At 44.2% G+C, this 27,318-nt stretch overlaps 1 protein-coding gene across 1 annotated transcript in view; it reads left to right on the top strand.

The window, feature by feature from the left end:
* Window positions 1-1,266: 1,266 nt before the first annotated feature.
* Window positions 1,267-27,318, top strand: part of BCL2L15 (BCL2 like 15) — a 42,140-nt gene continuing 16,088 nt past the window's right edge. The window contains exon 1 of the mRNA XM_069238713.1: window positions 1,267-1,531. Coding sequence (XP_069094814.1) covers window positions 1,408-1,531 — 124 coding nt within the window. The 5' untranslated portion in view covers window positions 1,267-1,407. The remainder of the gene's footprint in view (window positions 1,532-27,318) is intronic.

Here is a 27,318-nt window from a genome sequence, read left to right as displayed (position 1 = left end):
CTAAGTTTGTGGTTTAGAAAAGCAACCGAAAAAAACATACGCAAGCCACTTAATATGTAACGAATCTACTGAACAGCATCATGTGCATATCTCCTTTGTGAAGGAACAGATAGTGCCATAAACACAGCCGGATTAGCCCCCCTCGCCAAGTCCCTCAGTTCCGGATTTCAGTACTTACAACGCGCCTCTGTCGAAATCCACGGAAGCAACACTTGCAGGGCTAGGGTTGATATAACAAAACCGATGCTACTTTGAATGTACAGAAATCTTCAAATGCGCAAAGAGACTAAAATAGCTTAGAAGTAGTTAACCCAGCAACAAGGCACTTTATGAAAACCTTGATGAGTTTAGATGCGTAGTAAGGCTGGAGGATATTTCCGGGCTGCTGAAAGAATGTAAATTAGTCAGTCATGCACCCGGACCACCAGTCACACTAACATTCAATCAATCACTTTGAAGTCAGGCAAGAAAAAAGGCGCTCTCAGAAAACAGCGTCTGACATTCGCTCTCCATCGTTTAATTTTAATGCACCGCAAATGTGAAAATGTGACCAGATAACACTCGGTGAACCATGAGCACTCCTCTTAAGAGCTCCAGATGGAAATCTAAAGTAGTTCCTGAACAAAGGACATAAATGGTGACCAGTGTGTTTATACAGTAGTTGGTCGGTGCGCTCGGGAGGGCTGAAGAAAGCAAAAGGCATGACAAATGCACACCCAGGACAAATGGTAAAAAACAATGGGTGAGTGACGCTGGAGCCAGCCAATTGCTACCCTGTGGGTGGGCTGAAGCCCCCAAACTGGATACAACATGTCTCTTTTCGAGACAGTGAATGCGCGCGTCTAGAGCCGAGACCTAAAAAACAAGATCGACTACTCAATTGCATGTGTAAATAAAGAGATATCTTTCTCCACACCTGTGTCTTAATTTACAGGGGCCAATTCAACTGCTACCTTTAAGACACTAAAGAGGGGCGCTGCCTTCAAGGTCACACACATGCACCTAAAAACGTGCTGTGCTAGGGTTAATTCGAGGCCACGAGGCAACAGGCTCCTTCAATTCTGAGGCCTGTTACTGGAATTCCAAGCAGCCTGTGCACACTGCAGACTATTGTTCGCTGAAAGATTAGCTGATGTTAACGTAACCGTTTTTTATGACTTTGTACTCAGAAGATACACACCTGACGTTTTCATTAAGGTGAAGTAACTTTCAAAGTGGTGCAATGGAGGAAGTAGACCAAGCACAAAACCTGCAACCAGTGTTTTTTGCTGATTCATTTCTTGTTTCTGGCAAGGTGAAAGCACTCCGAGTAGGCTACCGATTCCCGCACCGTTCCAAGTGCTCCCCACTTGACTGTATGCGCCGAGGTGTAGAGCAGCGGCCTAACTTCTGTCCACAGACAAGACAATGACCCATCCGACAACTTTCGAGAAGCAGACAAATGAGGTTGTGCTGGCCCTGTTCAATCATTCAGAAAAGGAGCAGGAACTGAACTTCCGTGACCTGGAGCCAGCCAGTGCGGGGGAGGAAGGTAAGAGAGTGGATTCCACCAGGAATCAAGAAAGTAGAGGAGGAAAATCGAGGTAACAGGTGTTTAGGTGCCATTGTGGATGCATGTAGGGAGGTGATATAATAGGGGAGCTTGGGGGCTTCGCTGTAGTCAGCTGCACTGTAAGAAATGAGGGTGCTCCATTGAGAAGAAGATTGGAAGAGGTGCTATTCTGCTGAAGTATCAGAGAGGAGCTGTGATACTAATAGTAAGATAAGAGATGCAGGGTCTCCGCTGAAGAGAAAGGTAAGAAAGGAGGCAGCGTGAGGTGACACCACTGAATAGGCAGGTAAGAGAAGTGGGTGCTCCACAGCACAGAAAAGTATCAAAATAGGGGGCTGCGCTGCAGAGGGCCCTAAGGGGTCACATTTTATAAGGGTAGGTTAGGAAAGGGGAGAGGTTTCATGATTAGGGTGTTGTAAAGGAGGTAGAACAAGAGTAGGTGTTCTATCTAAGGTAGAGGGTCTGGGTGAGGCTGCTCTTCTGAGGTTGAACTTTAGGGAGGGTCGATCCACAGGAAAAAATGTTATGCGGATCTGTTGAACAAGAGAGGAGTTTGAGCTGCTGTGGATGAAGCTAAGAGTTGAGGAGGCTTATCTCATCACAAAACTAAGGGGCATATTGATGGGAGGCTTGCATCTCGTTTGCACCAGGCATGGTACATATGTGATGCAAACCTCTAAGTCAGATTTTATAAGCAGCACATAGCCACTTTGCATGGCTCTTGGGGGCTCCAAAAATCTGGAATAATGCAAAGCAGCAAACATCACTATGTTTCGTTACTGTGCTCTAGGAAGGTGTTCCTTGGGCCTTGTGTGATTGTTTCCACCCAACTCCCATGGTTTTTGACACATTCCCAGATTAACAAGAACTTATAAACCTGGAAATGTGCCAAAATCTTTCACTGCCCCAGGGAGGTGTAACTGGGAGAAATATCTCTATTTTTCCTTGTTTATTCCTCTTTCTGTGTGTGCTGCATTCTGTTCTGCAAGTCCGCATGAATTCCCCATAAATAGGCCCCTCAATATGATGTTTCCTACCTGGGGATGCAGGTAAGAGAGAATGGGCATTTCCCAAAAACCTTTATTTGCCAGAGTAAAGGGCCCGCTGATATCTGTATTTATGGTCAGATATTAATTAGATTAAAGCTCCCTTATTAATACAAACCGGGATTGTCATCACATCATATTACAGTACCAAGTTAGAAGGTAGATGACATGACAGCAACATTGTGAACTGTAGACTTTTTTAAGACACACACTTGTAAAAGTACGTTATGTGCAAATGTTCCAGTTGTGTGCTGGCGTCTCCATTATTGCACATGTTACTCCTGACTTCTCTGAACTGTAGAGACAGTCTCACCACATAAACAACCATTGTGTGTGGATGCAGCAAGGTGGCCAATAACTGAGTCAATCCAGGATGTCAAATAACCAAACTATTTCCCTTGACCAAGTTCAATAAAGTCATTCTAAGAAGGCAATCATAAACTGAGTAACATTCTCAACTTTTTTCAAGTATCGCCCACCTTTTCAGATCCTTGTCTCTCTTGCCTTGCCTGGGAGGATATGCTTGTCAGCAGTGCATGTATAATGTTGCTTAGCTAGAAAAAGAGAGAAACAGAATCAACAATTTGCGTGTCTTAATGTATAGCACCATCTTGTATTTCACGATCTTTTCAAGGAACTCAGCTACGTCTTTCCAAAACAAAACCTCTTGGACACTTCTATAAGTTGAGAAGTTGGCCTGTTCTGAACCCTATCAGGCTCAGGGAGGCAACAACCACTTTGTAGATTATTTACCCTGTGCATAAGATTTGAAATGAGTTAGACCCGCTCAAGACACTTATTGATCAGCCTAAAACAGGTGTCTGTAGAAACTATCTTAATGTGGAGGCATGCATCCATTCCTCACCCTCATCTCCCACTGCTATTTCATTCTCTAAATAGCATTCGCAGATGAATGTTAAGTAAATTTTGCAAAATTTGCGCCAATTAATAAGGCACCAAGGTCTTGAACAACAGTTCTATCACAGAGCTTCTATTCTCTTTTCTGACTTGTCTAAACATGATGAACATCACTAATCCTGTTATGACATTACTTCATACCCTCCAGTTTCCTCAGGCTTTCCCTTTGTCAGTAGTACAGCATACCCTGAATATTTCTCTCAGTTATGACACCAAAGCAATGTCTCTTTCTAGTAGTCTTTCCTTTAGTTGTGTAAGTTTGTGTCACCTTTCTGTTTTCCCATAAATTAATGTGTCCTGACAGGGTGAGTTGTCCTGTGAAGCAAAAAGGAAGGGTATAAGGTATCCTTCCTCCTACCATGTGCATTCGTCCTCTGTCTATATTTTCCACACAATGCCCTAAACACGTGCTGTGAAACTGTTGTTTATCTAGTATTTTTGCCATTGTGCAACATCTCCCCGTTCTGGCCTGCCTACAGGCTTTATATAGGTCCAGGGATATTTTGCCCCAATCTTTTGGAGGCTGTCATGAAATTCCATATGGAACCAAAAGCTGTAACACAGACCCTATAGTTCTATTATCCTTTCTACTGATGGTGTGAAACTCCAACCCTTTCAAAATGCACTACTGCCTCATTTCACCTTGGAGTTGCTGTGATAGCTGTGATCACCAATCTGCTTCCTTGAGGCTCTGAGACCAGTACTTGCCTTTGCCAGTGTGTGGGGTTAAACACTGGCCACTGGTGTGTCCCAGTCCTCCCCAGTGCATCATGGTAAATAAAGTTCAAGGTAGTTCATATCTTAGAGTTTTTCCTGTGGCCATTTGAGTTTTAAAGCACCAGTGCTATTAACCCTTGACCCCCATGTTTCTTTCTTCTGATCTCTTCACATGGGCAAGTAGTCTGCTGGGTAGAACATGACCTGCTGCTTAGGGTCTGCAAATGAGTGCCAAACCTCCAGTATTAGCCATTGACACCAGTGTTTCGTTCTGCTGAACTCTTCAGAAGGGCAGAGTCTGTTGAGGGGGAACATGACTTGCTGCTTAGAGTATGTAAGAAACTGGGTTGATGGGGTGGGAACCCTGGTCAAGCAGCAACCACAACAGTTGGCAGTGTGAGGCACAAGCCAACCCTAAATTAAACTGTGCTCAGCCATCTGATAGCCTGGCACTGAGTAGTCACTCTTTACTTAGAGGCAAAATGTAGAGGATTTGTGCACTACTTCGAACACACACCATACAAAAAGGATCCCCCACCAGGTTAGAAAAATAGAGTAATTTTTAATAAATGAAACAACAAAAGTCCAGTCACTAGAATGGAGATATGCAATTTTAGAGATGTCAATAAAGAAAGGGCCAAAAAGCGCCAACTATGGATATCTGGTTGTGCTGGACTAGGACAAAGTCAGAAGTTCAGGCCAATTGTGATGGAGTGTGGGCTGGCTAAAGGGACCCAGCAAAGCCTGCTGAACAAATTACCATAAACCCTGGTTTGCGGAGTGTTGTAAGAGTTTGTGTCGAAGATGCATTGCCCAGCTGAAGCAATGTATCGACTCCTAGGTGCAAAGAGGCTGCGGTGCAAAATTCTGCATCATCGTCTACAGCATCAGTACTCACAAATATTTTCCCAGGGGCCGCACTGTTTGGTCTTTGATGTGACGAGGGCCGCATTGCTGCCAGCATTGTGGCGGTCGGAGGGCTGGGGGTAGGGTGGGGAGGGGTACTGGTAATGTCTGTAGGGGAAGTGAAGCATATACATCTAGGGTCTGAATTGCTCAATGTGAAACCAGAAACTTGGGTATACATCCCAGCCTCTCTACTTAACCATATTGTGTGATCCTAGGCAAATGTTTTATTTCACTATACCCCCTTTTTTCCTTTTTCTTCATCTTCACATATAAGAACCTTGAAATATGTGTTCAGGATGTATGCTGTATAAAGCCTTCAGTGTCAGATTTAATAAACTATAATGTTGTTCATGTTTTATAGAAACCCAGCCCTCCCAAGGAGTTCACATAACAACTAACTTGCCTTTTAGTTCACAGTTCACACTGTTGTCAAGATTTGTAGGATGGAAGGGAATGAACATTTCTAAATTCATTTTCACTATCACTTTAAAAAATACTTCTGATATAATGTTGTGTACTGAGGTGAAATGGTTCTGCAGGTTAATGAAATGCACTGTTTGAATTTCACACAGATCATACTTTTTTATTTTTGCTGCAAGATGTCTTTAATAATGAAGGTGTTTCTAAAGTTAAGAGTTCCAGAACACTCTAGTTGCTCCTTTTCTTTAACTTCAATTAGACTCCAAATAAATAAATAATAAAATGGAGCCGACAAGCATGCTTGAAATGTATGCAGGAAGGGGGACATTATGTGAACAAGCACAGCGCAAGCACTGCACAGGCAAAACATAAAAAAAAAGTTCCCCAAAAGCTGATGGAAACAATACTTCGGTGACAGGACACTGTTAAGAGAAACACATAAGGAACAACACGAGGAACAGCAGGAAACAGTGTGCTACAGCCAATAGAAACAGAGAAAAAGTACATGGCAAGCACAGGAACCAATGAAACGCAAGGGGGCAGGAGACATGCCCCATTTAAGATTTATATTGAATACAATAGATTTCACCAGCACAGCCCAAATGTTTTGCAGGTGAATCCTAACAAAAACATTGGCACTGAAGGGAATCTTGTGTGTGGATGTGCTCATTGTAAAAGAGCAAAATGTAGTCAATCAAAATGAACCTAAGCAGTCACTGAAGTAGGCTTTCCCAGTGTCCCTTGCTTAATGCTGTAGTGGGTGGAAGCAAAATGTGAATGCCATAACAACAGACCAATGGATGAAGATAAGTGGCTGAAAGCCCCTTTAAGTAAGTATATTATACTTATACTTTTATTAAAATGACAAGCTCTTGGCTAACCCCAGACCTTAAAATGATCTCAACTTCCAGACTACTGCACTCATACACAGATGCACTGACAGGATACCATTCTGGTAAACACATCAGAATGCTAAGTGAATCAACGTGAAATACTAGTCAGACTACACAGCATACAACAATTCCTTTTCATGAAAAGCAAAGCATATTATCTGCCTCAGATGAACATTCCACTTTTCAGAGATTAGCCTAAAGACAATGAGGTAACAAGGGTACAATGGGCCCTAATGGAAGCAAGGCAAATAGGTCCCCTATACTCTAGTTGGATATAAGGATGCTAGCTCAGTTGGCATGCAGCGGGCACAGCACATCACTTAGCTCTGATGTCACAGACCTGCTGTATTGTAAATAGGCATAACCTTATGCAAAGGAGTAAAACAGACAAGCAGCACACTTGCATTACAATATACATCTACGGTGCATCCATACAAAGACTGGATCTCACACAAAGCTCACCAATAAGAAGGTAGAAAATTGATAAAGAGGTGAACATACAGTTGATGAGAAGTGCATATATAATTTATCAATTGCCACAGGCACAGATGTGCGCTCTTGACATACATAAACAAGTGGAACTACATTTGTACATTCTGAAAACTAGATTCATAGATAACCTCTTGCTTCAAAACATGTAAAAGATACTGTACATTAAAGCACAATGCCATACAGTTGCCCAGATAGAAGTAGATAACCCATAAGTCACAGACAGAGTGTTACACCTCAAGCCAAGCATAGGAAAATGTGTAACTCCACTCCCAAATAAAGAAACGAAACACATAATGGGGGTCATTCTAAGTCTGGCGGGCCCCCACCAAAATACCGCTCCGCGGTCGAAAGACCGCTGAGGGTATTTTGGGATTTGCCCTGGGCTGGCGGGCGACCGCCAAAAGGCAAATCATCCTTCCCACGAGGACGCCGGCTCAGAATTGGGAGTGGGAAGGTGCGACGGGTGCAGTGGCACCCGTCGCGTATTTCAGTGTCTGCATAGCAGACACTGAAATACAAAGTGGGGCCCTCTTACGGGGGCCCCTGCAGTGCCCATGCCATTGGCATGGGCACTGCAGGGGCCCCCAGGGGCCCCGCGGCACCCCCTACCGCCATCCTGTTCCTGGCGGGAGACCTGCCAGGAACAGGATGGCGGTAGGGGGTGTCAGAATCCCCATGGCGGCGGAGCGCGCTCCGCCGCCATGGAGGATTCACAAGGGCAGCGGAAAACCGTCGGGAGACCGCCGGTTTTCCGCATCTGACCGCGGCCGAACCGCCGCGGTCAGAATGCCCTGCGGGGCACCGCCTCACCCCCAATGTGTTTCACTTCACTCGGACATTGAATAACAGGATGCACACAGTAATAACCAGAGTCAAATGTATAACAGCACTGACCTCTATACTTTTCTAAGATACCAACCACAGAAACAGATTTCAGTTACTCTGTAGGATAATCTTGGACATATACACTTAATTAGAGACAAGTGTGTGTATGTTTGCACAAAGTACTTGCAAGTCCATACACAACCATTATAGAGTGTACCAAAGCACAACACACAACATGTAAACAAATAAATAAATTCTCCTACACATATATATGCACTGCTACTAACCCTAAACATACAGGCATTAATACAAATTTGGCATGTACTTACACAGAAACACCAGGCATTAGACACATGCAACACCTGAAGATAATAAAAACATGCAATCCAGAACTAATAGAGAGATGGAAGCATTCATAATCACAGTAGCGGCCCATACCTTAGGGCGGAGGTGCCATGCCCCTGCACCTTTTGAACATAAAGAGTGTCTTTCAGGCTGAGCAAAGGTCAGCCTAATAGACACTCTTTATTTTCAGATCGGGCAGCCAGGAGTTAGACATGCACCTAATTTGCAGGCTCCTGGCTGCCTGATTTCTGAGCTGAACTTTGCAGGGCAGAGGATGTCGCAGCTCCTGTGGGTGTGTCCTCCTCAGTTCCTCGAGGCCCTCCCCTTCATGACGAGGGGGAGTATCAGTGATATCCTCGAACCTAGGCACTTCAGTTTTAAGCTCTGAAGTGCCTATGGTCGAGTGTCTATCACTGTTACCTCATCCCAGTGTAGGTTGGGTCAGCAGTCTCTCTGAACCAATGCGACTCTGTAATGAGGTAGGGACTGTTGCCTCCTCTCATTGGCCGACAAGAGGTCAGCCAATGAGGGGAGGCAAAAGCCCCAAGATTTTGTGAAAGTAAGTGGATATAGGTGAGTAGAGATTTACTATTCTAAACTCCACATGTGTACATTAGAGGTATCTACTTTAACAATATTGTCCTCACAATATTTTAGTGGCATGATATATACAGCTGGATACCCCAGAAGAGCATATCAATATATTATATTGGCTCAGAAATTCGCACTAGCTCACATTGTTATACAATATATAATAAAAACCTAAATCTCCTTGTTGAGAAATCCCCATCATAAATATTTCATTGAAAATATTTTGAAGAGAAAGATATTCTGGGTAAATAATGCATTTCTTGTGGCAAAGCATAGGGCATGCTTTTCAATGAGTAAACATGTATTTGAGCTTGAATGTAAAAAGAAGGACAACTTCCAAAAGCTCAATGGGGACAAAACGGAAGTGCTGATCTTCGGCAATAACACCACCCCTTGTAACAAGTCCTGGTGGCCATCGGAACTAAGACCATCACCTAAACCAATCGACCATGCCAAAAACCTTGGCATAATCTTGGACAGCAAATTGATCATGAAGTCCCAGATAAACGCAATTGCTTCTGCCTGCTTTTGCACACTTCTCATGTCACCACACACCTTCTACAAAGACTCCAGACCATACAGAACTCCACTGCCTGACTCATCCCTGACCACCACAGATGGACGCACATCACCTCCACCTCAGAAAAGTCAGCTGGCACCCCATACAGACGAAATGGCAGTTCAAGTTGATGATCCATGCATATAAAGCACTGCACAACCAAGGATCAGCCTACATCAACCGCACTTGAACTTCCATCACCCTAACAGACAACTACATTCAGCCTCCCTCTCACTCGCCCGCACCACCCAAGTCCATCTAATCAACAGTGGAGGATGCTCTTTCTCCTACCTTGTGGCGAAATCTTGAAACAACATTCCTCTGTAGTTATGGACCTTCACCACGCTAATGGAATTCCAGAGAGCACTCAAGATCTGTCTTTTTTTGTGAGTCACCTGAACCACCTTGACCCCCAAGTGCCTGGATACCCTCTCGGGTGATTAGTAATGCTATTTGAATCCACTTGACTGATTGATTCATTGATTAAAGAAATATTTTTGTGTATCATGTTATTCACTTTTATCACTTGACCTTCATTGCAGAGGATTTGCATGGGGATTGATGAATGTAAACAAAATCGACATTTTAGCAACTTTGTGAGTGTTTTGTGCAATTTACAGGGTGTTTTGGGTTTTGCGCGACAATATTCAAGCTACTATTTTCAGTCACTATATCTTAATAATACAACATTACAGGTTGCAGTCACAGTTCAATGAATCTGAGAATTCTGTTTTTCGTTCTTGCTGGAATTGAGTCATTCTCAATGCATGAGAGGAGTAGTGTTCCTTCTAAGACACTTTGGCTCTCATTACAACTTTGGCAGTCTTTCTCCAAGACCGCTGAAGCTGCGGGCGCCAGTATACTGCCAGTGCTGGCGGTATATCTGGCTCCCTATCATGACTTTTCCGCTGGGCCAGCGGATGGTAACAGTGTTTCCGCCCGCTGTCCCAGCGGAAAAGTCACATCAACATTGCAGCCGGTTCGTAATGAGCCGGCGGCAATGTTGATGTGCAGCGGGTGCAGTAGCATCCGTCGCGCATTTCACTGCCTGAAGTTCGGGCAGTGAAATGCGCAATGGGGCTGTGCACTTGGCATGGGCAGTGCTGGGGCACCTCAAGTCCCCCTTACCGCCAGCCTTTCCATGGCGGTGTTTACCGCCGTGGACAGGCTGGCCATTGGGAACTGCCCTGGGGATTATGACCGCCAGGCAGAAGCCTGGCAGTATGTTGGAGGGGCCGGCGGAATGGCCGTGGCTCTTGTGGCACGGTCATAATAGCTGGCGGAACACCGCTAGCCTGTTGGCGGTGTTACCGTCAGCTTGCCGCCAGCCGCCAGGGTCTTAATGAGGCCCTGGCCCTTTGTGTAGGTAGTCTACGTGGAGTTTTTGGAATTCAGCACTCAGCGTTATGTGGAGTAGTGCGTAGTTCCCAAATTTTGCCATCTTCATTTTTTTGGGCGCTCGCACCTCGATATTCTTAGGCTGCTAGCGAGCACACACAAGATTTCCCATCAGATCGTGTGATTTCCAGATGCGATGGCACCATTCCAGTGCAGCTCCAGTGTACGAACGCACTTCAAGTACATTTTCTACTCGAGAAGCAGATAAATCTAATTAAAAAGAGGTTTTCAAGTGGATTTTTTTCTCCAACAGACTTTTCAAGTTGTTTTTTAGTGCTAGAAGCCTTTTTTAACTATTTTTTCCAACTAGAAGGAAGTGCCACAGAGACTCCAACTTCCTGTGCTTGTCCAGTGTGCCCCTTCCAGTGCTTTGCCCATCTCCTGGTCAGTTTTCACTTGGATTTCGAGGTGGAAGGATCACTCTCTTTGTCTGCTGGATATATACCTTTTGGATTTAAAAATGTTGTTTTTGTGATATCATACAAGCAAGTTCAAATACTATTGTGTAAGGATGTTGTTTGTTTGATAGAGCATGCACCTTTATTTCTTTGTACTTTTATTTGATTTTTATATTTTATTTTGGTGGGTGGCCTGTAGTTTACGTAGATGCCTAGTGTTTTATTTTGCATTTCATTACTCATATTTTGTAAAGTAAAAATGGTACACAGTTCAGCACCTTTTCTCCATGTTTGTTAGATTTGCAATGTTCATTTATTTTACTTAGTGTCCTAGACTTCCAATGGGCCATCTTGCCAGTAGGCCTAGTACTGGTCATCAGTGCATGAAAAAAATGTTTCTGTGGTATATGTTTTTAAAATTTCAGTTAGGGCAGGGATGGCATTGAACTACATTAAAAACGTTGGCTATTGTTTACATTTCACCTTTTTCTGCAAAAAGGGTATATGTGGGGTAATATTTTAAAAATTTCATAGCTCACTTAATTTTTATGCTTTGCTTCACTGAATTAATGGTAGTGGTATCTTCAGTGTTACTACCATGCCTGCTTTTTCAGTCCAGTCATCTCCATACCATGTGGCCAGCGGGCATTTTGTGTAGTCTGTGTTCAGATACCTGAATGTGTTCTTTGTTCCCCATGCCTCTTTGCTCGCTGTTGAAGTTTGACCATGTGGCTGGTGGACATTTTTGTGCATCCAGACAGTGTGTTTTCGCCATAGGCTTGTATGTGGTCTTTGTTCCTCATACCTACTTGCTCGCTGTTGCTGTTTGGCCATGTGACATGCTGCTCTGGGGTTAAGTGAGCTCATTTACTTAGTGCGTAACTAACCTCTACCACAGATGAGAAATGTAGTTGTTTATCTCTGTTTCTCTAAGCAATATAGGGAATGGCAGTATACCTTCCTAACTGGCATACACTTTGAAAAATAGATTAAAAAGAGAGGCTGTGTGAAAAGACACCAGGGCAAAGTTGGAGTAAAACATAGAAAAAAACATCTGACATAAAGTGGATTATGAAGATTTCACCTTTACTAATATATAAATTATAAAATATAAAACCCACCCTCTCTACCCACAACAGGCCCAGCCCTCTCCCACATCTTTCCCCATCCCCAACCAATGTCCAAAATAAATATATAAGTGTCCATGTCCAAATTGTCCTTTAAGAGTAAAAATACCCTGCCCAAATTCTCACCCTCTCCACCCACAACTCTCTCCCATGAAATTTTTTTTTTTTTAAAGGGCTAATAGAGGGAATTCGTATGAGGGTCTCCAGGTGTTAAATCTGGGCTTCGAGGTGTGCCATCCTACAGTCCAAGTATGCCAGCTTGTGCAGCACATGGCAATGCTGGAGCCAGTCTGAAAGGGGGGAAAGGCAGCTCCAAGCTGTTGGCAGTGCTAATATCGCCTGGAGGCATGTGCTGAGCCCTACCTCATCCACCAGCTGCTGGTAATGTGCCAGGTCTCCTCCTGCCTCTCCAGAGCCACGATCCCCTGCCAGGACAGAGGGGGACAAGAAGGAGTAGCTATATCAAGAAGGAAAACAAAATTAAAAAGACAAATTGTAAAGCATACTCTGTGCAAACACTTGTTTTTTTTATTACATTGTGGCATAGTATAAATACATTGCTGGTCCCCTAGGGCCATTGTAATGTTTCTTGTGAATAGGAAAGTCAGTCACAGGGAGGGACATGATTTTAACAACAAATGCCTCACATAAAACCACTGACTGGCTGAAAGGAGGCTGCATAAGATTTAAAAAATAGAGTGATTTTTTTCTGGTAAATTATTTCCTGAAAAAAATTAAACCACACAGACACTTTGTGTGGAAAAAAGAAACATAACTCTGTTTAATGAGTAAGGCATCATCCACTATGGTGTACAAGTATTCTATTCTTGTTGTGCTAAATGACTGGAAGCGTGCTAGCTATCGCATCAGGTACAAATTTTCTACTCTCTGCAGTCTGCTGCTGGGGAAGCTGCAATGGACATAAAATTATCTTTGATTCCAATGGCCCTGGTTGACTTCAATTGCCTTTCAATTCTACCCTGACCCAAGAGGCAGATCATGAATAATATGTCACACATGTCATGTATAACATTCTGATAATAGATATCCTGTCTGTCGTAAGTAGAAGGTAGGAAAAGGATGCACTGAAGTACAGGGAAATAAACTGGATATATAGATATTAATGGGCATGTTCATCACAGGGTATCCAATTCGCAAAACACAAAATCACAGACACTTATTTCCACTTTACTTTCACCCTCAAACACAAATTATTTAAATTGAATAATTTGCTTGGCAGGAAGGGAAGGAAACTTGACTTAGGGACTGATTTAGACTACAGTTTGGCAGAGGGGATACTCTGTCACAAATGTGACAAATGTCCTGTCTGCCATATTATGATTCATACTCTGCCAAACTCTAAATCAGACCTTCAGTCTGCTGCAGCACTTTAAGGTACAGGGAAGCGGCTGGATAGGTACGGTAGAGGTTTTGCTATAGAATAGTTGGGTGGTGGTAGTTCACTGATGATGTAGCTTAGGCTTAGTCAGTCACTTTAGTTAAATCTGAAAGTTGATGAATATCACATTTGAACAGACGGAAATCCATTATAGAAGCCATATGTGCCACGTGTCCGGGCCATAACATTTGGCAAATGGCAAAAATATTTTTCTTCAATGTGAAGAGAACTTAGGAATGAATAAAGGAGTGAGGAGTGGTGTACTAGGAGGTGACTGAGTGGGCACTAGCAGGGAAGTGAAAGACACCTTGTTTTTGTTTCGGTTTGCAATCCATTTAAAGCTTTTTTAATTGCTACATTAACAGAAGCAGATGCACATTGCATAGCCAACACCGCACTGAACCATGCTACAGTTGTGCGGGGTGATGGCCCAAGGGTCGTGACTCGCGAAGTGCCATGGGCAGGGATGTCAAGGATGATGATGGGAGGGATCTACTACAGTGGGTATACTAGTACTTGTCAATAACCAAGTAATGTGACTTACCATGGCCCGTCCCTGCTGCTGCAGAGACTCTTCCTTAAGTCGCTGCGTTAGATGGGGCACTGATGCTGACACCAGCACTGGTGGTCTGTGTAGCTAGAAAACACATTACACATTTTAGATACCAGATACACCTATCCCTTTTTTTAACAAAATACAACTGCAACACATGACTGCAGTTTAATTCGCAGAATATCCTCTCCCATCTAAAATATCACTCTAATCACTTTGTTGGTTGGCAATGGTAGTAAAGCCAATAGTCAAGCCAGATAACTGTGTCATATGAAAGGCAATGAAGGGGTAGAATAAATTGGTCAATGAAGGACATATGTTTTGGTTGGAAAATGCAATGGGACCGTTCTCATACTACTTTCCTGCGTTGCTGCAGTGTCATCGAAACTGCTGTGATGCTGACTAATAATACATACAACACAGCATTTGGAGGGTGGGTCATGAGTAAAAAATAGTAAGCTTTCTTAACAAAAAAACATAAAAGAGCTTTCTTGGGTCTGCAAACCCTGCAGTCCTCACTGTAGACTACCTAATCTAGTGCCTTAGGACCTAATTTGATGTTTGCGTTAACGGTCCCTCCTTTGACTTTTTGGCTGAAAACCCACCTGCCACCGCGAGGGTCCGCCCACCATATTTACATGTTGGTGATCCCATAGATGAAAGCCCGCATTCCACTAAGAAACACTGCCCATGTTGAAGGCGCAATAGGGAAAAGTGACTGACGGTGGGACTCCAGGCACCTTTCTCACTTTAACCAGCAGATAAAGGAGGAGCAATAGTCATTATGGATTCATCTGATTACAGACAGGAATGTCTCCGTCTTCTAAGTGACAGGACCTATTACACACCCCTGAATCGAGATCCTACAAATTCACTACAACTACAGATTAGGATTATGATTAACGAGGCCAAAGGGAATTCTTGGATTACCTCAAGAGAGGCAGAATTTTTGGAGAGTACTCATCCTCGTACTCCATATTTTTACTGCCTCCCTAAAATCCATAAAGGCTCTCGCCCACCCCCTGGTCGTCCAATAGTTTCTGGCATTGGTTCGGTCTTGGAACCATTATCTACTTTTTGTGATTCATTCCTCCAACCACTAGTAAAGAGTTCAAGCACCTATCTGAAAGACACCAAAGATGTCTTGAATCTCATTGAGACGATTAATTCTACTATCCAGGTTGAGGTACTGATCACGTTAGATGTAGAATCTCTTTACACGAACATTCCACAGGCCGCCACCTTAGAAGTCGTTGAGTCTGCCCTCCGTCAGCAACCATGGACGTCTCTAACTCCGGTAGACTTTGTAATGCACTGTGCATCCCTGGCAATGACACAGAACTACTTTCAATTTGAAGATGTCAAATACCACCAAATTCGAGGCACCTCGATGGGCAGTACTTTTGCCCCAAACCTGGCCTGTCTATACATGTATCAGTTCGAAAAGAATTTCATCTTACCAGTAACGAACCCCTTCTTCAATAACATCAAACTATGGCGTCGTTACATAGATGACATTCTCATTATATGGCAAGGCGCTCTTCCCAACATTGATCTGTTCACCAGCTGGATCAACACATTGGATCCCTTTTTGAAATTTACAGCGCACATTTCCACCACACATGTACCTTTTTTGGACCTCTTGATTCACAATGTGAATGGCAAACTAGTAACTGATACCTATCATAAAATCACTGACCAGAACAGTCTCCTCAGATATGACAGCCATCATCCAAAGGCTCTACGCGACAACCTCCCTTTTGGTCAATTTCTGAGATTACGTAGGAACTGTTCCTCTGTTCATTCGTTTGAAGCACAGGCATGTGAATTGAAAGAGAAACTCCAACATCGATGTTATCCCACTAAGATTATCAATACATCCTATAAAAGAGCCAGAAACAATCACAGAGAGGCTCTCTTAGAATCCACCATGCGGGAGGAACAAACACAACTTACTTGCGTTTCAGCATATACTCCCCTTTCTAACACTGTAAAAAGACTCATTAACAAAAGGTGGCAGATTCTATTGAGCGGAGGAACACAGATCGCGAGACCCCTTTTTGCATTTAAGAGATCCTCCAACATCAGGGACCTAATTATCCATACACGGCCACGTAGACAGGACGTTTCCATAGACCAGCCCACATTATGGAATCTTCCTCCGGTCTCAGGACACTATCCGTGCGGTTCATGTAATGTGTGTTCCCTGACCAAACGGATAGATAGTCTACAGCTGAAACACTTTGGAGTCTGGCGTTTGACAAAACACACCAATTGTAACACACGCCACTGTATATATTTGATCACGTGCCCATGTGACTTACAATATGTAGGGATGACAACAAGACCAGTTAAGTTATGAATCAATGAACACCGTAGCAACATTAGATGTGCTCGGATCACGACCAAATTAAGTTCACATTTCTTAGAAGCAAGACATGGCCCTAATGATATGTGGTGGACTGTTTTACAAGCACTTAGACATAATGAAAATGACCCTAAATATCTGTTCAGGACTGAACAGCGGTGGATTTTTCGACTTAAAACAGCTAGTGAGGGTCTTAACGATGATATCCCTTGGTGGACCCTGTCCCCCTAACCTCCTTGACTGACTTGCTTAGATATTAATTGTCCTTGGTAACATACTTAGGTCCCTACATGGAGGTGCAATACATGACCCCTTAATAACTATTGGGTTGATGGCCTCTCCTAGTAAGTTATAGTATGCAGTTTTCTGTTCTAGTTCCCCCTTTTGCGTTGAAGATGTCTAATAACAGGACAATGTCCTGGAATACGAGACCAATTATATACCCCCACACTATAGGGTGATTGTATCCAGACCTCTCTTGTTGATCATCCTCCATTCCAAGATGGCCGCCGTTACCAAAGCTTTTGCGTTAGTCCTTCGTCGGAGGCTATTCTCCTAACACCGACGTTATGCATCCAGGGCTAATTGCCTGATCGACACATCACTTGTCACTCCATTCCAAGATGGCCGCCGTTACAAAAGCTTGTGCGTTAGTCCTTCGTCGGTGTCTATTCTCCCGACACCGACGTTACGCATCCAGGGCTAATTGCCTGATCGACACATCACTTTTAAATGCCTCCCGAGTGCGCGTTGCCGTTACTGTGAGGCACGCGACCTCGGGTAGGCTAAAAGCAGACCACCAACGGAGTATAAGTAAGTGAGTGTGCTGTATGCTGGGCGCATTTTTACTGCCTGATCGGATTTTTAAAGACTGTTATCGAACGATCGGTTGGTGTATGTTCAGCCTTCCTAAATGAGCGCGCAGTTCCCCGATAACACTGTGTCTAGGCTGAACTTCAACATTAACCTGTTACCAAGCATTTCCCACCAGTGTTTCCTGTTTGACTCGAAATATGGGCCACAGATTTATCTAAACAGGAGCTTTGTGGTCACTTTCATACCTGGTGGTCACCTAGATGTGGACCCACAGATCCTTGTTACACTCTATATTTTGTGTCCCTTGTGCACCACGAGAACGTGTAGACAAACAATTATAGAGGCATGATACTATATACATCTTTTAGACATTGAATTTTTTCAGATTGATGAATTTGAATTTGATAACCCTGTGCAAACATAACTCTAATTAACTGCTGAAGTTTCAGTTTTTCTTGACTATATACTTTACAATTTTTCATATTTAGTGAACTCACCTTGGTTATGAGGTTTTACGCGTACCTATGATGCCCTGTCTTTACATGGGATGGTAAGCCTTCTATTATGTTCACTTTTTTCTCTTTGGGATCTGATGCCTATCACACTCACTACTCTCTAGTAAGACACCAATCAATGTCTTCCTGCTGCACTTTGTTTTACATGAGTGTTTTGTCTCCTATGCAGGGCGACCTACTGTTAGACTGACTGTGACGACTGGTCCATAGACTGTAAGTGATCTCCCAACATTTACGGTCCCTGTTTTTGTTTTTTACTTGTTGCATATTAAGTAGAAGTTACAACTAAACGGTCCTGATGAAGCGCCAGTGGATCAATCCCTGACCGAGTAGGTGCGAAACATGTCGACCCAGTGCTAGGAGTGAAGACTTTTCCCTCCTTCCCCTTTTTTAGGAGTATAGGAGACATTATTCCCTTGAGACTCCTACTTGTTTTTAATCTTGGCCTGACCCTTACTATAAGCATTAAATCTTGTTACCAGGTGTTCAGAGCCAATTTTATATACCCTCCACTCTCCTTTTCTCCTCTGTCAGCACGTCCTGCGGACCTAATTTGATCTGCAGAGTCATCTTCCGGTTGAAGAGCCACCACCTCTTGTGTGGTGGCCCGTCAGACGTTGCAGTGCCGGTCTGGCGAGGAGTTAGCCCGATGATGATGCCTAGCATCCTACCTTCTTTCAGTCTTCTTTTTTCGTCCTCATTGACAACATCTTTTCTTTGGAACAGTGTACACATTTTTCATTATACCTTTCTCACTGTGCACATTTGGATGTGCCTTACCACCAAGAAAAGAGTGGCAGTCCGACCCCCATGTTTGAGTTGGCGAATTGGGGGAAAGGGGATGAAAGCACTCCTTGTGTTCCTATTTTTGTTCCTGTCTTTGACTGGACATGACTGGACAACACCTGCCATTGCTGCTGCCACTGAACCACGGACAAAACATGACCCTGTCCCCCATCGCCGGACTCGAAGTTAGGGATGTGCATTTCTAAGGTATGTTGGGTGGGCACTGCACGGGCGGTCGGGTCCTTTGCAGGCATACACATGTCACAGGTACTGTAATCTTTGTTTTTTTCAGTGAATTTCTAAGGTTTTTTAATTTAGTTTCCTAACTATAACGTCCCTGTAACCTTGGTTTTTTCAGTGATTTTTTGAGGTTTTTTTAACGTATAGTAATTTCTACTGCTATACTTTAATCCAACCACCACCACACATGGCCAAAAGGAGTTGGCCATAGCCTATCTCTCTGTGTGAGAGAATAGGTGTAAGAGGGTGTATCTGGAGTGGGAGTGGCTGTAAGAGTCTCTGTCTGGGTGTGTGAGGCCATGCATTAGTGTCTTAATGGGTGTGTCAGTGTCTGAGTGGGTGCATCAGTGTCTGAGTGATCAGCAAGTCAGTGTATGAGTGTCTCAGTGGGTCTGTGTGTGGTTGCATCAGTGTCTCACTGGTCTGTGAGTGGGTGTAACAGTGTCTGAGTGGATTTGAAAGTGGGTGTTTGAGGGTCTGATTGGGTCTGTGAGTGGGTGTATCACTGTCTGAGTGGGTCTGTGAGTGGATGTATCACTGTCTGTGTGATTCTGTGAATGGGTGTGTGAGTGGGTGTGACAGTGTCTGAGTGGGTGCATGAGGGTCTGAGTGGATTTGTGAGTGTGTGCTTGAGGGTGTGAATGGGTCTGTGAGTGGGTGCACGAGGGTCTCAATGGGTCTGTGAGTGGGTGCGTGAGGGACTGTGTGGGTCTGTGAACGGGTGTGTGTGGGTCTGAGTGAGTTGGTGAGAGGGTGCATCAGTGTGTGAGTGGGTCTGTTAGTGGGTGCATCAGTGGCTGAATGGGTGTGTGAGTGGTTGTGTCAGTGTCTGTTAGTGGGTGCATAAGGGTCTGAGTGGGGCAGTGAGTGAGTGTGTCAGTGTCTGAGTGGGTCAGTTAGTAGATGTGTCACTGTCTAAGTGGGTCGGTGAGTGGGTGTATTAGTGTATGAGTGGGTCTGTGAGTGGGAGTATGACTGTCTGACTGGGTCTGTGGCTTGGTGTGTGAAGGTCAGAGTGGGCCTGTGAGTTATGTATGAGGGTCTGAGTGGGTCAGTGAGTGGCTGTGTCTGTGTCTGAGTGGGTCTGTGAGTGGATGGGTAAGGTTCTGAGTGGTCTGTGAGTGGGTGGATGAGTGTCTCAGAGGGTCTGTGTGTGGGTGCATCAGTGTCGCACTGGAGAGTGAGTGGGTGCATCATTGGCTGAGTGGGTCTGTGAGTGTGTGCATGAGGGTCTTAATGGGTCTGTGAGTGGATGCATGAGGGTCTGAGTGGACTTGTGAGTGGGTGTGTGAGAGTCTGAATGGGTCTGTGAGTGGGTGCATCAGTGTCTGAGTGGGTCTGTGAGTGGATATGTCAGTGTCTGTGTGGGTCTTTGAATGGTTGTATGAGAGTTTGAGTGGGTCTGTGAGTGGATGGGACAGTGTCTGAGTGGGTCTGTGAGTGGTGCACGAGGGTTTGAGTGGATTTGTGAGTGGATGTGTGAGGTCTGAATTGGACTGTGAGTGGGTGAATGAGGGAATGTGTGGGTCTGTGAGTAGTTGTGTGAGGGTCTAAGTGAATTGGTGAGTGGATACATCAGTGTCTGAGGGGGTCTGTGAGTCAGTGCATGAGGATCTGAGTGGTCTGTGAGTGGGTGTTTGAGTGTCTCATGGTTCTGTGTGCGGATGCATCAGTGTCTCACTGGGTCTGTGAGTGGGTGCATGAGGGCCTGAGTGGGTGTGTCAGTGTCTGAGTGGGTATGTGACTGGGCGCATGAGTCTCTGAGTGCATATATAACTGAATGAATTAATTAGTGTATGAATGAGTCTGTGGTTGCTCTTCCAAATTTTTTCATATTTGCGAATATTCTGTAAATAAATTACAAAGATTTGTGAATTTTCATGAATATTGCATAGGGTGATGCAAAATTGTTTAAAATCCATAATTTGCCCCCTAAAACCCACCTATAACACACCCCTGTGGTCAGTGTACTTCCACCCTGACCCCTTATGCCACTTTCAATTAGAATTGTCACCCCTGGGGACTGTGTCTCATGAAATAAAATGGCGTCAGCCAACTAGAGCACTCCTTTTCGCACATCATTCATGAAAATTCATTCGTCAATTATTAGTGAGCCCAGATATACACATTTGTTTTCCATTTAATATCTCCTAAAGTACTGAACAGATTTTCACCAAGGTTACAGGGACATCATAGTTAGGCTCACATTTTAAACGTACCAAATCATAGAAATTCACCTATCAGAGTTAGCTCAAGTACGTTTAACTCATCCCCTAAGATAACTACAACTCGCTCCCCCACCATGCACAGTTTTTTGTCAACAATTTTACTGTAAATATTACATTGATATTATCAAAGATGTTATCAAAGAAGTCATCAGTGCCATAATTTTGGGAGTAATTAGCAGTGCATGGCAAGGGTGTGAGTTATAGTTACTTTTTAGCCCGAGTTATAGTTACTTGAGATAACTCTAACTATAACAGGTGAATTTTTGCTTTTTTTTTTAATTTGCCAGATCCATGGCTCTGCCATGATTCCATCTAAAAAACCTTTATAAAATACTTCTTTGCTCTGGGAGGATCACTCTGGGACCTCAGCACCAGAGCCAAGGGGGTAGGGTAGCTCTACCCTAGCCCCTTTTGATTTTTTCCCATTGTTTTTTTCAGGGACTCAGACGAGCCCCAACATGTCTGCCAACACTTCCTTGTTGCAGTGTTGGCAGCCAATCAGATCTCAGCACGAGATTGGGAGGGTTTGGGATGCCTTTGTGTCTCTATATATACAAATTTGTTTTTTCTTTAATTACTAAAAAACTACTGAATTAATTTACACCAAATAACAAAAAGTCGCTTTCTGAACCAAGAGCTAACTTTCTGACAAATTTGGTGTAATTCCATTTTATAGTGGGGGCACTATTCCTGTTCAAAATCTCTATAGAAAAATGAATAAGGAAAAAGCTTTTTGGAACCCTCCCTTTTTCTCAGGCCCTGCTTGACGGATCATCCTGAACTTTCCAGAGAGCAGCTCATGTAAGCTTCATATTTTTTGGACATTTTTTGCAGATTTGGTAACGGCACCAAAGATATAGGCAAGTAAAAAAATGCTTTTTCTATAGAAACTAGGTCCTAACTATAACTCCCTAGCTGCGACTACATGTGGAGTAAAGTATAGTAAATATGTACTTAGCTATATTTACTCATTCACATGATATTTTGGTTTGTGGTATTTAAGCCAAGATATTTTTGTATCACTATATTTCTGAACTCAATATGACAAACAGCTCTCCATTATCCTCTTCCATTTTGCAAGTTCAATATTTTTCGTCCATTGTGCAATAAAGGAGGGTTTCACTGTGATCAGCATTTCAAATCCCGAACTCTTAAAATCCAATTTAAAGATTATTTGCAGACCCAACCTAATCACAACATATGTAAACAGGTTAGAGATATTCAGCATTGAAACTCTACATAATTCCAATTTCTATTATTGTACCTGCTCTACAAATGTACCTTTCTTGTTTATTGAATAAGCTACAACCCTGAGCCTCGACAGGGCCCCTGTGTACTGCCTTTGAACAACGTGTCTTCATACACATATCATGCATTACCATCTACTTTTGTATGTGTTTGTGTTTGTGCTAACTATTCATGTTTTTCTTCTGTGTATATCCTTTTCAGTTCTCACCTACAGACAGTTTTACCTATCTTTTGTCAATTTATTTATGGTGTACAATAGGTATAGAGTGTGTTTTGTATTCATCCCTTATTGCTATTGATTTACAAGATTTGGCGCCTTTTAGTCATTCAGTGGCTTTCTTGACATGTTTTTCTTACAGAAGTGAGAGGCAGTAAATGTATGTGTGTTCAGTTAAAGATGTAGAGAGATTTACTGTTGACTGTAAAGCCAGTAAAGCAGGATTGCAAAGTGGTGGTATTGTTCCCCATGAAGTGTAACCGTATCTGAGGTTGCTGGGAGTACCAACCTCTCTAACATTCTATCAGTGTTTTCTTTCCTCACCCTATATCTATACTTATACTCCATTAAGGTAAGTGCCCCTTAGTTTTGAGTCACCTATTGGGGAAACCCATTCCTATTCCCATGTGGTGCCCTGAAAGGAAGCAGCAGCAGTGGTTCAATCCGTTCAGGCTTGCCATTGCCAGTTTGTGAGGAGCTGAGCCTTTGTGCCATAACACTCTGTCATCCACACATGCTGGTCAACAAACTGTGGAATTCACTGGGCGATAGTAACGATCGCTAATCACGATCGAAGTAAATGCCCGTTTCTGTTGCTTCTGTGTGTGTGCGCAGGCACGGCTGTGCTTGTGCTTATCTGTGATCGGGGGCCATGCATACAGTCATGAGTGTGTTTGTGACTTTCATATCTCGAGTGACATGCTCTTGCTGGCCCCTTCTTTTGTTTCTGGTCATAGACAGCGGAAAGGCTCTGTCGCTGTTCCGAACAGGGGCCCCAAAATTAGTTTTGCACAGGGCCCCCAAAATCGTTAAGATGCCCCCACGCCCCAAGATGCCCTGGAGCTACGTAAATCACAGCAACACACTTATTCCCGATTCTGAAATAACAAGGAGGTCCGGCAGCAACACACATCAAACATTGTGTTCACTTTCAGGTCTCTCCTACGCTCAACCCCCACCCCTCCTTTTCACAGCAGGTGACAAATCCGATACAGCACAGCAATCATCGAACCATGACACTGCCATCAGCAGCCGCCAGGGGGCCCATTATCAGGCACTCCTGCGGGTGGGGGGCCTTTCACATTCTGCACCACATTGAGCGACCCTCACCTTGTCCTTCAGAGACATAGGGCTGGCTGGTGGGATGTGATGGGCGTTCTGGGGCTGCATACAAACACCATCCTATGGGCATTAAAGGCATGGCTGTGGCACGTAAGGACCGCCCGGAGGCTGGCTCCAGGCACCGTCCTATGGGCACTGAAGAAAGATCTGTGGCATGTGAGGGCTGGCAGGGTCTGGCTCCAGACACCGTCCAATGAGCACTGAGGACAGGGCTGTGGCATGTGAGGGCTGGCAGGGACTGGCTCCAGACACCGTCCAATGAGCACTGAGGACAGGACTGCGGCATGTGAGGGCTGGCAGGGACTGGCTGCAGACACTGTCCTCTGGTCACTGAGGACAGGACTGTGGCATGTGAGGGCTGGCAGGGTCTGGCTCCAGACACCGTCCTCTGAGAACAGGACTGTGGCATGTGAGGGCTGGCAGGGACTGGCTCCAGACACCGTCCTCTGACGACAGGACTGTGGCATGTGAGGGCTGGCAGGGTCTGGCTCCAGACACCGTCCTCTGAGGACAGGACTGTGGCATGTGAGGGCTGGCAGGGACTGGCTGCAGACACCGTCCTCTGGGCACTGAGGACAGGACTGTGGCATGTGAGGGCTAGCAGGGACTGGCTGCAGACACCGTCCTCTGGGCACTGAGGACAGGGCTGTGGCATGTGAGGGCTGGCAGGGTCTGGCTCCAGAAACCGTCCAATGAGCACTGAGGGCAGGACTGTGGCATGTGAGGGCTGGCAGGGACTGGCTGCAGACATCGTCCAATGAGCACTGAGGACAGGACTGTGGCATGTGAGGGCTGTCAGGGACTGGCTCCAGACACCGTCCAATGAGCACTGAGGGCAGGACTGTGGCATGTGAGGGCTGGCAGGGTCTGGCTACAGCCACTGTCCTATGAGTACGGTGAAAAGACTGCTATGGAAGAAGTAAGTAGTAGTAGGCGTAGATTTGGAATGAAGGTGCTGCACGGGACAGAAACTTCAAAACTGGGTCGTTGTACCCTGCAAGAGAGTCAGTTAACTGCTTTGTTTGGCGAATTTTGTCAGATCTGTTTGTCCTATACATTTAAAAGACAAGGGCATTTTCTCTATGGGCCTTTGAAGATGGGTGAAATGCTGTTAAGCTAATTTGCAACCCAGTGTTTATTCCCATTTTGTGATAACGTTACTATCAATATTATGAAAAGAGCAATTGTTTCATTAGATTTATGTAGTTGCTTGCAGCAGTTCCTAGCACCTTAATTATGAAAGTAAATGAAAACTCTAATTTCTTGTCAACTTAATTCATGTTAAGCAAAAAAACGGGTGAAAATTAAAACGAATGGGGAAAAAAGTTAACCGGTATGCATTTCACTTTTTTTAAAATTTTATTTATTTATTTAATGCGTTTTTATATAGCGCGGACTTTACCCGAAGGTGTCAGAGCGCTTCACAATAGGCAAAGTAAAGATACAAGAGGAGACAAATTATAAGTGAGCCTGTTACAAAAACAAGCGTTACATTACAAGAGGCAATCGTGATAATTGTGCACGTATCAAGAGCAAAAAATAAACGAGGTAGCAAACGATACGTTATGAGAGGAAAAAGTGACGTGTGCAGGTTACAAGAGTAAATAAAGTACGAATAGAGGTAAAAAAGTTGCAATCAATGGTAGACACTCAAAACACTAAAACAATAGTTACGTTACATGAGGCAGTGGTGGCCGTTGTGCATGTATCAAAAGCAAACAAGATATAAGAGGTAGCAAATGATACGTTGAAAAGGAAAGGTGCCGTGTGCATGTTACAAACGAGTACAAGATACAGGTAGAGGTAAAATACTGCACTAAATGGCAGACACTCAAAACACAAAAACACCCTGGGAAGGCACTTCTATAGGCATGGAGAACAGAATATCCTATAATGGAAGGACTTCCTTCTGAAAACAGAGGGCTTGAATTAACTTAGGAAGTGTCTTTGAAGGAGGAGAGCTTTGAGGTCAGTTTTGAAGGCCTGGGAAGAGGTGGTGGTCCGAAGCTGAGGCGGAAGTGAGTTCCAGATTCTCACTGCGTTGCCTGAAAAGGATTGGGCCATCAATCTTTCCTTCTTGAAAATGGGAGGTTCAAGCAATAACTTTTCTGCATTACGTGATGGTCTGGAGCCCCCAGAGAGTTTCAGTTTATTCACCAGGTAGCGAGGGGAGGAGGAGTGCAAGGCTTTGTGGGTGATACATGCAGTTTTGTAGATAGATCTTGCCTCTATGGGAAGCCAACGGAGGGTGGATAAAATGGGTGTGATGTGGTCGCTTCTTTTGGCCCCATATATGAAACGAGCTGCTGAATGGAGAATAGACTTCAGGGGGGAAAGGTGGGATTTGGGAAGGCCAGTAAGAAGAGAGTTGCAGTAGTCCAATCTGGAGAGAACCAGCGCTTGGACCAGGGTTTTAAGGTCGTACTCCAGGAAGAAGCGACGAATCCCCCAAAGAAGGCGCAGTTGGTGTCGAGCAGACTTTGCAATGGAGTTAATGTGGGAGAGTAGATTAAGTTTTTTGTCGAGAATGACACCAAGGGATTTTGCGCTCTCGACAATGATGGGCTTATTGTTCATTAGATTGATCTGATCCATCCATGTTTGCACTGGGGGATGAGAAAGGGAGGAGGAAAGGAGGAGGAATTCTGTTTTGGAGGGATTCAGGATCAGTTGATGAGTTACCATCCAGTTTTGAATGGAGTCGAGGGTAGAGCTAAGGAAGGAGAGATCGTGATTGGAGGCCACCTTAAGGTAAATCTGAGTGTCATCCGCATATAGATGATAGTGGATCCCGGATTTACTCAGCAGATTTCCCAACGGTTCTAAATAGAGATTGAACAGTGTGGGTGCAAGTATGGAGCCTTGAGGAACACCTTGACTGACTGCTACAGGAGCTGAAAGACTGTTAGCTTTTTTGACCATTTGGGATCTATCAGAGAGGAAGGAGGCAAACCATTTGAGCACAGTGCCCTCCATGCCCATTCTCTGTTGAAGAGTGTTAAGGAGAGTGTTGTGATTGACAGTGTCAAAGGCTGCAGAAAGGTCAAGAAGAATTAGAAGACAAGACTCCCCTGAATCGAGTATCCGCAGCGCGTCATCAATCACTAGCAGCAGGGCTGTTTCAGTGCTGCGGTTTTGAATGAAGCCAGACTGGAAATTGTCAAGAAGATCATTTTCCTTGATATGGCGAGAGAGTTGTTTCGCTACACATTTTTCTGTGATTTTCGCAAGAAAGGGTAGGTTAGTGATGGGACGGTAGTTGTTGAGGTCGTTCGCATCAGCAGTGGTTTTTTTTAGCAGAGGGGTGACCTGCCCAGTTTTGAAGGACACAGGAAGGGAGCCTTGACTGAGGGAGAGGTTGACCAGAGTGGTCCAGTAGGAAAGAGAATGAAAGGGGTGGGGGGTTCTCTAAGAAGCAAAGCATTGTGAATTAAGTTTTTCTAAGGTCTGTGTTCAAAGTAAATCGGTCACTCCCATTTCTCCCTTTCACACCACTTTCTCTGCATTTTGCCTCTGTTTTCTCCACACATTTTTCTGGAATACTGCACCTGCATATTTCTTACATACTCATCTTCCTCTTCAAAGTAATTTTCGTTCACTCCTTAATGCTCATACATCCTTTCATCGCCTCCATTT

Source organism: Pleurodeles waltl, chromosome 6 (genome assembly GCF_031143425.1).
Source record: "Pleurodeles waltl isolate 20211129_DDA chromosome 6, aPleWal1.hap1.20221129, whole genome shotgun sequence".
Classification (NCBI taxonomy): Eukaryota; Metazoa; Chordata; class Amphibia; order Caudata; family Salamandridae; genus Pleurodeles; species Pleurodeles waltl.
Note: the sequence above shows the minus strand (reverse complement) of the source record. Positions and strands in the feature narration are given on the sequence as shown.